This window comes from Buteo buteo, chromosome 13 (genome assembly GCF_964188355.1).
Source record: "Buteo buteo chromosome 13, bButBut1.hap1.1, whole genome shotgun sequence".
Lineage (NCBI taxonomy): Eukaryota > Metazoa > Chordata > Aves > Accipitriformes > Accipitridae > Buteo > Buteo buteo.
The window spans coordinates 21,572,695-21,584,918 of record NC_134183.1 but is presented as its reverse complement, the minus strand read 5'-3'; the positions used below and the strand labels follow the sequence as shown (position 1 = coordinate 21,584,918).

At 40.6% G+C, this 12,224-nt stretch overlaps 1 protein-coding gene across 1 annotated transcript in view; it reads left to right on the top strand.

The window, feature by feature from the left end:
- Positions 1–12,224, top strand: part of MCTP2 (multiple C2 and transmembrane domain containing 2) — a 107,387-nt gene that overhangs the window by 53,219 nt on the left and 41,944 nt on the right. Inside the window, exons 15-17 of the mRNA XM_075045036.1 lie at positions 4,115–4,216; positions 4,944–5,018; positions 5,822–5,941. Of these exons, the coding sequence (XP_074901137.1) occupies positions 4,115–4,216; positions 4,944–5,018; positions 5,822–5,941 (297 nt within the window). The remainder of the gene's footprint in view (positions 1–4,114; positions 4,217–4,943; positions 5,019–5,821; positions 5,942–12,224) is intronic.

Here is a 12,224-nt window from a genome sequence, read left to right as displayed (position 1 = left end):
ACGTCACGGGTGTTGATGTACAGAGGTTTAACCCAGCGTTCTTCTGTCAGGTCATCAATATATGACATTGAATCTGCATCAAAGCTGGATACAGAGTGAAGTTTTCTTAAAATCAATGTAAAAAAAAAGCCACTAAACCATATTTCTTTGAGACAAGAGCAATGAAAAAACACCCTTTGCTGCGTAAGGGTCCTGTCTTCTCCGTGTTTTGTGTCATATCAATCTCTGCTTTTGCTATTTCATTAAAATTCCCAAGCAGTCAGAAGGTTGTTGCTTAATAGATTTAGCATTGGCTGGCTACATCAATACTGTGTTTAGTCACATTTGTTTTACTGGGGACATCTGTGGGAAGAGTTTAGCAAATATATTCATTCATTTGAAAGGAACCCAGTGCACTTTGGGCCTTGACTGTATAGTGGTCTCATGTACCTGAACATTTCCTTCAGCTAAAGCACTGCCAGAAGTTGCTTCTGTATGAAGTGCCTCTGTAGGTCCAAATGCTTAATGTACAAAGAATTTTAGCTTTTCTTCCAACTGCTAAATTCCTTTGCATCATCCTGTTTGGAGAAGGGACTGTGGTATAGAATATATGAATTGTTTTGTGAAAATATTGATACTGGTATTTTGTCTTTCTGTGTTGATTAAGAACAGGGAGATGCCCCAAATATCGGCAATTCCTGTAGGATGAAAATCTTGACTTTTTTTCAGAAGTTTTCTGATGGTGACCTTGCAAAGTAAAGCATGTTGGTGGGGTAGTCACAACTGTCCTCATGTTAATCACATGGTTATAGACAGTCTTGGTTGGTGATTGAGCTCCAGTATGTTGTGTGCTATTAAGAAGCTTTCAGAGAATGCAGGCATTAGTGTTCAGTGTGGATATAAAACATCATCAATGAAGGAATAATATTGATTATCTCTTTGAGGACCTTACCCGGAGGTATTTTCACTTTAATTTGAATATTCCATTCCTTCCCTTTTCCTGTAAGTAGATGTAAACATTCATAGGAAAGATAACCTATTTTAGACACAACTACCAGGAATATGCATTGAGTGAAATCCATGTGAGATCATCAGGTATATAGCAAAAGGTGTTTGGGTGGTAGAAGAAATCTGATCTTTCTGACACTGACGTTCATCCTAGGACCCCAGCCCTGGCTGCTCACCTTTTCCACAGCTGGGGAGAGCATTTAAGCAGTCTTTGCGAACAGCAGAGACTGGGGAAAAGTACTCAGAGAGGAGAAAGAAATAGATCCAAAATGAAATTAATATGAGTGGCTGTCTCCTGAGGTTGAGAGATGTTGAACAGAATCTGAACTCTGGCCCAAGAACAGTGTGCAATGAAACTGTAGCATATTAAAAGCTATTTTGCGTGTTTTCTTCTGGGCACAGTTGAGACATGCCACCGATCTAATCTCCATGCCGTCATGGGTGTTAGAATTACCCTACACCTTTTGTTGAACCACACTGGCTTAGCATGTTGCCAAAACTGTAAGAGAGACTTTTGTTTGACATTTTGGTTGTTTTTTTTTTTTCTTCTTATCCAAATGAAAATGCAATGGAGACATGCCATTTCATAGCCAGTTCTTCTCTCTTGTGCTTTTTTTTCCTCTGAAGAAGGTCAAAAGCTAGGATATCAGTATGAATGTTTAGTCTTAGGCTGGGTTATAATTGCACATCTTTTACCAGACAAGTCAAACACTTAGAATTAAAGATGCCACGTGAAGCTGATTATACAACTGTATTTGCACTGCATTACTTTCTGCCCTGTTCAATTTTAGAATAGCAGCAACAACAATAATGACATCATTTAAAAAAGTTTCCAAGGAACAAACCACCCCTATTTCCAAATGCAGAGATGGAAGTTATTTGTTGCTGATTTGAAACTTACTGTGCAAACACACCTGCAGACACACCCAAAATATTTGATTCAGCTCCAGCTCTTAAAATGATGAGTCCTTTCCCCAAAGTCAGGAGCATTTTTTGAGTGCAGAATACCATGATATCAGACTCAGACCTTCTCAGAAATGATAGCATTTCTTTTCCTTTTTCTATCAATTTAGCAGCATGTGGCATTTTTTTCCTTGTTGGTTATGCTCTCGAAAGATGTAAGCAAGAAGTATATCCCAAGGAATATAAAGAGAACTTCCTGCTAGTTGTTGCTCCTAGGGTAATAGGATGAAATGTTATGGGAAATATATGTAACTGGAATACATGGAAATTCAGCCCCCAAATTAATAACTATGGAGAATCCAGAATTATGATATTGTGATATCTATTGGACACCTCCATCTCTGCAGACACATTGGGAACAACGTACCTTCTATCCTGTTGCAGGAGAGTCCATAAATCAAAGCTCAGTGTAAACCTCCTATGGGTGACATCCCCTTGGACTAAAGGGATAACAGCTTCAAACCAAGTGCTTCTGGCCCTGTATCTCTACCATCAGTAAATCCATTTTTCGCTTAGTTTGGAAAATTGAACAAAGTCTTTAACTTCCAAATAAATTTTGCTTTGTTTTCATTCAGTAGCTTTTAAAATTAATTTTTGCCCTTGCTTTGTGTGTGTGTGTGGGACACACCAAACAGATGAAATAGCAGAATCCTTTATGATGGGACCACAATAGTTTATGTGGCAGTTGGCCTGAGGACCTTCTGATGCCAGTCCAGTTGGCCCTAGAAGAGGGGCTAGCCACTTTAGCAGCTCCTCTGTTTTGGGGCTGCAGGTTATCTGAGCCTGCTGGTCTGCAAAACAGAGGTTTTTTTGTGATCACTTTAGTGCAGTGCCCATTATTGTTATTTACTGTTATTAAATAAATTCTATATATGCCTGTGTAACACCTAGCATCCTGTTAAGCAAAGCTTTGGATGAGAACATAGTTAAAAGCTGGAGTTCCTGGTCGGACACCACTGAAAATGCAAAGCTGGTCCTTGTGACAGCCCTCTTCCCTTTCAACCATTAGCCAGAAAACCCATATACCCTTTGGTGAGCTATTTGGTACAGAAAGGGTGGAGCAACATTGGGAAGGAGAGTCACCTTTCCCTTGTCTCATGAAATCACTGGATTCCCATTACCATTATGCCCCCCCCGCCTTACCCATTTCTACCATGTTATATATGAGTGCCTCTTCTAACCGCCGGAGCAGCAATAGCCGTTTTAAATATGGTTGCAATTTCATGCCCCCAAATTTCCTCTGTTATCTTTAATCTTTGATCATTACAGTCCCTGAACGTAGCTTTTGGTAAGCTGCAGTTTTTTATGTTACTGCTGTTTAGAATTAACTGGTCTGCTTCCTAAAAAGCCAAATGTTTAATCAATACATATCCTACTGTGTATAATAAATACATTTCTGCCATCACTTTTTGAAGAGAGAATGCTTTTCATTTGAGCCAAATAGTTTACAAAATGGTGAGGGAGGGTTTTTTTGTTGGTGTGGGTTTTTTTTGTTTTTTTTTAATAGACGTTTAATGCGATAGGGCCAACCGGTGGATTAGAGCATAGAAATGATATTGAAATTCAGGGGTGGGGTGGGGGGGAGAAGTCTTTTACATGAATTAGTTAATTTTGAACATTTGTTACATTAGCATTCGCTCCACTTAAGCTGATTAATTTCTTTGGATTGCGTTTGTTTCCTGGGTAATAATTTGACAACCTTGCAATAAACTAAGCGTTAAGAAGTGGGTTCATGTACTGGAGTGTGCAATAGGTAGGTAAGCTGTTGTTTGTGGCTTTTTTCCTGAACTTTGGAAGAAAAATCCCATTTTAAACCTGTAATAACGGAGGCTGATTACTTCCCATCAACTCACTGGCTTCCAGGGCAGAATTTTCAGACTGGTTATTGCATGCACTGCTCTACTATAAAGTACAAGGTCTGTAAATTAAAGTTGGACCATAAGAGATTTAATCTGCAATTTTATAGGTCTCTAATCCAACGGTCATTTTGTATTTCAGGCTCCAAGTATATTATCAGGGTTTGGGGAGGTTTTTTGGTTTTTTTTGTGCTTGCAATTTATTTATTTGTTTGTTTGTAGTGTCTTTAAATTATATTGTGAATTACAGCTGGGAAAATATTGATGCTTTTTCTCCACACACACCACCCCCCCCCCCCCAACTATAGATTAGAAACGGTAAACAAACTTGTTACACACTGAAGAATAAAGACTTGGAACGTGCTTCAAAAGGAGTAATTTACTTGGAGCTGGATGTCCTATTTAATCCTGTAAGTTGAAATATTTTCTCTTTGCTTATCACTGGTGTAAGAAATGCGTGAATCTGCAAGGACAAGGGTGGGGGATGATGCTTTTAAAACCAAGAGCCAAGCAGGAAAAGTCCTGACCCAGTTGCATCTGGCAGTGGAGGGGTGTTTCACGCTGTGGGTGAAGAAGTATTGGAATATCAGAGCTCTGCGATGCCCCTTCCAGGTCGATGGGACAATACAGGAGCATTTTTGGACTGCCAGGTGACCACAAGTGCCTTAGGAAGGAGGTTTCAATCACTGGGCGCCATGGCTTCATTTGCAACAGCCAAAAAAGAGGCTTAATATTTAGATTATTATACATTACTTTTAACACCTACTTTCACCCCAAAAAGCTGACCCACAATGTTCTCTTCCCAGGGTGTTGACAGGAAAATTAATGAGCCATGGACACGGTGCACTTAGTTTTTAGGTGGCTGAGTCAGTCTCAATTGTTTATGCCCTACAGCCTTTTACCGAGTTAAATCCTATTTATTAAGGCCATCGTGGGCTGCACTGCAGCTCTGGTCTTGCTGAAGTGAGTCCAGCCTTGCCCAATTTAACTCATCCACGTTTTTCCTACCAGCTCCTCCTGAGCCATGTAGAAGCTGAAAAGAGTGAAAGATCCTGAAATTCTGAATCAACCTGAAATAATGCACTTAAAACTACATGACATCTTTTAAAAATTTTATTTATTTTTTTTTTATTTTAGGTAAAAGCAAGTATTAGAACATTCAAGCCCCGAGAAAAGCGCTTCACTGAGGAGAACCGCAAATTTTCTAAAAAGGTGAAAATTGTGTCTGGGCTAAGCTCTCGCATTTGTTTTGGAAAGATTTGAATTGCTGTACCATGGTTGCAAGAACAAAACCTATTTATGCATAAAATGCCAAACACATGTAAATTCTGTGTATTTCTGTATGTATTAAAAGGTTTGTTTTTGTTAACATGAAATTGCTTTCTGATCTAGTTTGCATCAGTAGTTCTGCTTTGTGCTTCAGAGTGGGGAAAATGATAGTTGTGGATGTTGCACAGTTCACAGCACCTAAAGCTCAACAAGAGCCTTATTCCCTTCTTTGGGAAGGAAGAAACCAGGTCTACATTAGTTATTTAAAAAGTCCATAGGACTTTAGAACAATGGCCATTATCCTTTTTTTAAGTAAAAGTGCCCTCTAATAAGGCTAGAATTTCCTATTTATTTCTACGGACTAATCCAAAACATGTAGAGAAGAGGTTCAGTGTTTTGATTACATTCTCTCTGGCCCTTTTCCTGAGACATTGCTATACACTGAGAATTGAAGGGGAATAGAGGTAGGTTTGTGTTACTGTTTTATTTAGTTTTGGCATCAAGATGTGCTTTTTTTTTTTATTTTTTTTTTTCCTAAGAGATGAGGAAAATCTGGAAGGTTTGGGTGTAATCAGAAAGCAGATAGGAGCTGGAGTGTGTCTCTGAAATTGAGGCTTTATTTGTAATATGTGCCCTGGCATGCATTTGTAGCTTAAATTATCCCTGTTTCTGAAGCAATAGTAGGATATTAGAGTGTTTGATTAAACTCCTCTTCTCCTCCCCTCCTCCCACTCAATATTTATCAGATCTTATCAAGAAATGTTGATCGCGTGAAAAAAATCACCATGGCAATATGGAATACAATACAATTCCTTCGGAGCTGCTTTCTCTGGGAGTCCACAGTAAAGAGCGTGATAGCATTTGTGGTAAGTGGATTTCTTCTTTTATTGCATGAGGCTAAGTGATAGAAGATCTTGAGTGTTACCGTGCCTTCCTCTCCACTGGCGTAAAGCCCTTTATCGTTTGCTGTTATTGGTATTTTGTAGCTGCAGGGCTGTGGGTTTCAAGGCAGCTTGGGCCACAATGGGCCTGATAAAGAATGGAAATTAGACCTTCAGACACAGCCTTTCTTTGCTCGGTGCAGAGGTGTTCACCAATCTGTACTGAGCACTGAGGATGCCCATGTCCATGGTGGGTGATGCCACCCTGTAGAGGCTGTGACTGTGTGATGACTCTGAATTGTTTGGTTTTATTTTTTTTTTTAATTTTACAAATCATGGCACCTGGGTTGTAGGAAAGGAGGGAGGTGGTGGCCAAGGGGGCGATGCAGGGAGATGTCTTTGATTTGGGTGATGCAGTAAGCTTATGGGTCTTGCCCCTTCCATCTTCCATTGCAATAAGGAGGCACTTTGCTGCAGGTTATCAATGCCTGCTATGCCCATGTCCTTATGGCACGTGAGCAGCTCTGCTGACATCGCCTGTTGCAAATCTATTTTCTTGATGGTAATAATATGTTGCTTTAAAAAAAAAAAAGAAAGAAAAGGAAAAGGCTTGTCAGTGAGTTCTGCTGCGCTCTGCAAACAAAAAGCCAAGTTCTCCACCTGCCTGTCCCACTTTTCAGCTCTCTCCTTTTTCCTCTTGGTAGTAAACACCCCATTTGCAGTTTTCTCATAATCCACTCAAGCACAAAAAGGTTTTGCCTGCTTTTTATTCTGCGGTGTGACATTTTCTTCATGCTTGAAATGTTTGGCATGCCATTAAAGGTTGCAAAATCGTTTTGTGGTGGTCCAGCATGCAGAAAGAAAGTTTTTGAGTTGAGTGTTTATTAAGCAAAATAACAGCCGCATCTCCAAGATTTCTCCCCCTTTTACTGTCTGTGAATTACAAGTCTCTTAAAGGTTCTTTTGAGGAAAACACTTCACAGTGTATTTGCTGCAGATGAGTAAAGTGGACCATCCCTGACTGAAAGAAGCTCCAGAGCAAAGACGGAGCTGTCTTTCACCCTGCAGGTTAGAGGGATGACTGGCACATAAGAGTGGGTAGGATGAGAGGGTCTTTTCTCTTTTTTTTTCTTCCTGTTGCTTAAAGCTTATTTAGATCATATCTAAAGTTAATGGTTCAAGAGCTGGTGGAGAGCAGAGCAGCTGGTACTTTGTGGAAGCAACTATGGCTGTGTAAGGGAGCTGTACAGTTGTGCACAAGGGAATTGGATGGTCAGGCACACGGGGGCTGGAAAGGGGGAGACATATGTAAAATCCCAGTGCCAATGTCCTACTGTCACTATCCAGCAAGAATCTAGGGATGTGCTTCAGAGATTTGCTCTTAAGAGAGTTTGCACCAAAGTACTTGTGAAGTTGCAGCTGTAAAGTTCAGCTTTCTAGACTTAGGAAAAGTTTGGAAGTGCTGGAGAGGCAGAAAAATAAGAAGGTGGGAAAGCGTGTCTGCAGAAAAAGGAATTGATTCCTAGTGAAAAGGAGAGTGAGCACAAAGGTAGAAGGTTATAAGTTACAGATTATTAACATCTCTGCAGGATACCATAATATCCTGGTTTCCTGACAGAAAGTGGGTAGTGGGAAAGGAATAAAAATACATGACTCCAAGAATAATTAGAGCAGGTGTTTCTTCTACAAACCAAAATTTAAGTCGATCTGATTTTTTCCACATGGAAAAAATTCAGCTCTGGCACTTAAAATGAAGTGCTAATTCTGTATCTTTTGCTATTTCCAATGTGTGTGTTCATAGTAAAAAAACCCCAAAATATGCACACAGTGTGGTAGGTGCAGCATCCCTCCCTGCCCCAATCTGTATGTGAAGTGTGCTCTCAGCAGGTTACATAAAAGGTGTATCAAATATCGCATTTTTAAAATCATCGTTCCCCAGCAAACAACATCTAAATATATCTTCAGTATGTGGCTTTGAATCAGCTTAGCCTGTACCATATTTGTCCTTACTGATGACTTGTGAGTGACAGTGGATACTAGAGGCGAGGAAGATGCACAAAACTTCTCACCCATTTTTCATGTGGGTTCGTGAAACTATGGCTGGTAACTTAAGTGCCAGCCAGGCCCTCAAACCATAAAATGCCCTTTTTTTTTTTTTTTTTCTTTTTCTTTTTCTTCCTCACAGACGTTGTCCCTTGGGCCACTGGCAATAACTGTTGTGACCATATTCTACACATTTCACATACCTTCACTGCTTTAATGCCAGAGATTGGGTGGTCCCTTAGGACCCCCCTCCCCTGTTGTATTGCCCTTGGTTTCCCTCTACAGGTAGCCCATGCTCCTTCCTTCAAGGGGGAATAAAGGGAGGGAGGAGGATGAAGACAAGCAGACAGTATAATCATGTGAACCTTCTTTTCTTGAGCAATCAGACAAAACCCACCGCCAGACAGAAGAAAGTATTTGTAAGAGATCATCAGAGCATGGCAATGGGCGGGGACATGGTATCTTACACCTTCCTGTTTTAGTCTTCATTACAGCGCACCTCCCTCCCCATTGATGCTGACAGCTCCCGTGTGTGACAAGGACATTAGCTGCTACTTCTGGGCACATGAGAGAAAGAGAGGGACAGATAAAGAGGGAGGAAACAGAGGACAGCACAGGCAGGACACAAGTGAATGAGAAAAATGCTATCACCTCATTTGCTCATTTATAGGATACATCATCCCAAGCTAAATTTCTTTATTAGTTTGTAATGGTGAGAGGAGATAAGCCAAGAACTCGTGAGTAGATTAGGTTTTTTGTGCTATAAAAATGAAATAATATTTTTCATCAGCATTCTGTGATTTTAATCTGACAATTTTTAATCTGCGTTAATTGTATAGGCACAGAGAACACTGATTGGGCCTGCTCAGGCACAAGTAAAATCAGAAGTTTTTCAGGTTTAGAGGTTTTGGAAAGAGGGTTGAAAGGGAGGTGAGGTGAAAAGCAAAATTTCACTTTTGGTGATGTTTGCCCTGAGCACAAAGGGTTTGGTGCAAATTGTGTTACACAAGTTCTATAAAAAACATCCTGGGTCACGCACCTGACACTCTTTATATCCTACCCTGGACAATTTGCTCCCAGTTTCCCAGGTGAATGTTGAGTTTTCAGCCTGGTCCTTACAACTCCTTCCTCTTGTCACACCTTTCTCCATTGAGACGTCACTTCCATGCTGCCTTACTGATGTCCAAAAAAGCTGGAGGTGCATGGTGAAATGTGCCTAGGGCAATGTCTGCTCACAAGTCATCTTGTATATCTGTGTGATTGTAAGCTGTTTGTTTTTCCCACTCTTGCACACGAAAACTTGTGTTCTTATCTTTCCGATGCACATTTAAACCGAAATTCTGGTCCTTCCTTCTGCGTGCAAACACTCCCTGCCTGCTCTGCTCCCCCTTCTTCGCTGGTCGTGGAAGTTAAGTCCTTAATAACTGAATCATTCTTACTGTACAATATGTATTTTAAAAATATTTTAAAAGTTAATTTTAGTCACAGAATGATTTTCATCAGGAATTATGCATCATTGCACATTGTGCTTGTGATTTCATACAACATAATTACACCTTCTATTGACAGTTTTCTCTGCATTAATGGTAATTATGTCATTTAATGAAATTACAGTAATTGCATTAAAAAAAACTATAATCTGGTGCAAATTAAAAGGATATATTGAATGGAATTCTTACTATCATATATTTTTTTTTAAAGTTTGCATGATAGTTGCAAGAGACATTGACAGGATCAGGCAAACGATGGGAAACCAGCCACCAGAGCACCTCCAGCGTGACTGGCGGTGCTCGCTGCTGATTTGCTTCAGGGTCCCTGCACACTCACCCATGCCAGCATCCTTCATTTTTACTGGCAGCCTGTCCCACTATATCAGGTTTAGGTTTCTTGCTAATCAAGGCTGCTGCCAGGGTGGGTACAGGTGGGAGCTATTTTTCAGGCTCAGCCCTAGCTGGCAGCCTGGGCCAGCCAGACGAGGAGTGCAGCATGCACAGGCAGTATTTATTTATTTTGCAGTGACATTGCAGTGTGTCTGATAATTATTTTATGATGGGTTAGTACCGGGAGGAAAGGAAGGAATATGTGGTGACGCAGCATAATGTGTTCGAAATGTGGAGTGTCTGGTCAAACTGACTGCAGTTGTTTAATGGTGGGCAGCTGGGAAAATGACAGGCGTGGGATCATTTTGGAGCAGTTTGGGCTTCCCAAAAAGCCAGCTGATGCAAGAGTAGGGAAGCCCTGGGATTTCTGGATGCCCAGCAGAGCTGCTTAGGGTTTGTGGATGCAGCAGAAAACCCAAACTTAAGCTTTTGAGCTCCTTGCTGCAGAGGTGAGATCTTGGCACCTGTCTCCATTAAGATCTCCAAAGCTTTTTAAATCCAGAGAGAGCTGGAGGATGCCCTGTTTTTTTGGTGCTGGCCTCTTGAGATGTGGAAACTGGAAGCCTGAGGACTCATAGGGCAAACTGGGTGAGGCTGCATGAATGTGCATTACTGTGCCAGTTTGCTTCAGTCTAATCTGGGACAGCAGCAGAGAGATAGTTTAGACTCTGCAGCCCTTGAACTTCTGGGCATCTCTGCCGAGTGTGCCATTTAATGTGCTGCCACTTAAGCTTGGGATACGCGAGCTGGATCTGAGCCCAGGTAAACTCATCTCATAGAGAAGACACCAACCGTCTTATTAGACACGAACGATTTTTAATCCCTGTTGAGCTGGGCTATATTTATACTGGTGACCTACAGGCAAAAGGCTATTAGCTTGTTGACAGTGTACTCTAAAATTGCTAATTGTGTATCAGTAAGAGGGAATGTTCTTTTCCTTCAGGAAAGATGCTTCTTAACTCAAAAGCTAAGCCTTCTGGAGTTTACTTGGGGTAAATCTTTCATTCTGCATGTGGACAAGTGTCTCCTGCATGTTATGGTTAGACTTTCCCAAGGAAAACACAAAATGTTCCAGTCCTGTTTGTACTAAGCATAATTCAACCCTGGACATGACAATATATAAGTAAAACATCCAATTTAACTCGTGCATTGTTTTGCAACACAGTAATTTTTTTTTATTTTTTTTTTATTTTTTTTTGTTGATGCGAGGAGACTTATAGATCAATAAAGGGAAATTCTTGGGACAAAAGTTTAATGGGGAATATAAGGAATCTATGGAAAAGGGAGACCAGTAACAGCTATGAAATCTGAACAGCTTAGGATAGAGACTGAGTCAACAAGAATCCCTTGGACCTCTGGCCAACCAAGTAGAGATAGAGGTTAATTTTAAATGAGACTTTGCTCGTGGCTTACCAGTAGATGGTAATAATTCGCTCTTCTGTAGGGTGGGGAAGGAAGATGTGCTTTCATGTGAGCTTCCCTAAAATCTTTCTTATTTTCCTCATGAATTGTCCACTAATATTGAACAAGCAGTTCCCTGATACAAAGCACAAACCAGCCTCCCATGACTACATGTGTAACTGATGAGAAGGATATAGTCTCCCCCCCCCTCCCCCTTTTTCTTTCCCCCCCAACCATCATAGCTGAAGATGAAATATAAATCATTGTTCCCAAACTATTCGGGAACAGCATTAAAGTAATAGTAGATTAAAATGTCTCCACATTAAAAAGCTAAATAAAATGAATAGATGTAATCCTAAAGAGAGAAGAATGAGTATTCTTCAAACACAGAATAGGGAACTTGGAAAAAGAAAAAGCCTTAAAAAAAAAAAAAAGAGAAAAAAGTATTAATGCAAAAGAGATGGTCTTTACTTCTGCTTTACTGTAGAGCTTTTGCTAAGGGCTTTTCTCAGCCCATTTGCAGCTTGTGTTTGCTACACTTTTAAAGAAGCAGTCGGCAAAGGGACAAATAAGGAAGCTGAAAAATAACACTCTGGTACAAAAATTTGTTCATATTTAAGGCTGGAGCTAGTGCTGGAGGAGCAGTGAAAGGCAGGGTTTCAGGAATTTGACCTCGTAAGTAATTCTTCAGAGCCCCTAACATTTCCTCCCCTCTTTCCCTCTGTAAATCCCTGGCAAAGGCACATCTTTAAAATTATTGTCTCAAACTCCAGTGAAAAGGCTGGATCAGAGGTATGTTTTTATTTCGAGCTATTATGTCCCAGTAAAAGCGTTTTCCTAATGACGGAGGAAACGTTTACATCCTGCTTCCTCCACGCTGCTCATGGCAGTGCCTGTGAAAATTCACCATTTGTGCATGCAAAGCTGTTAAGAGCACGTTACCT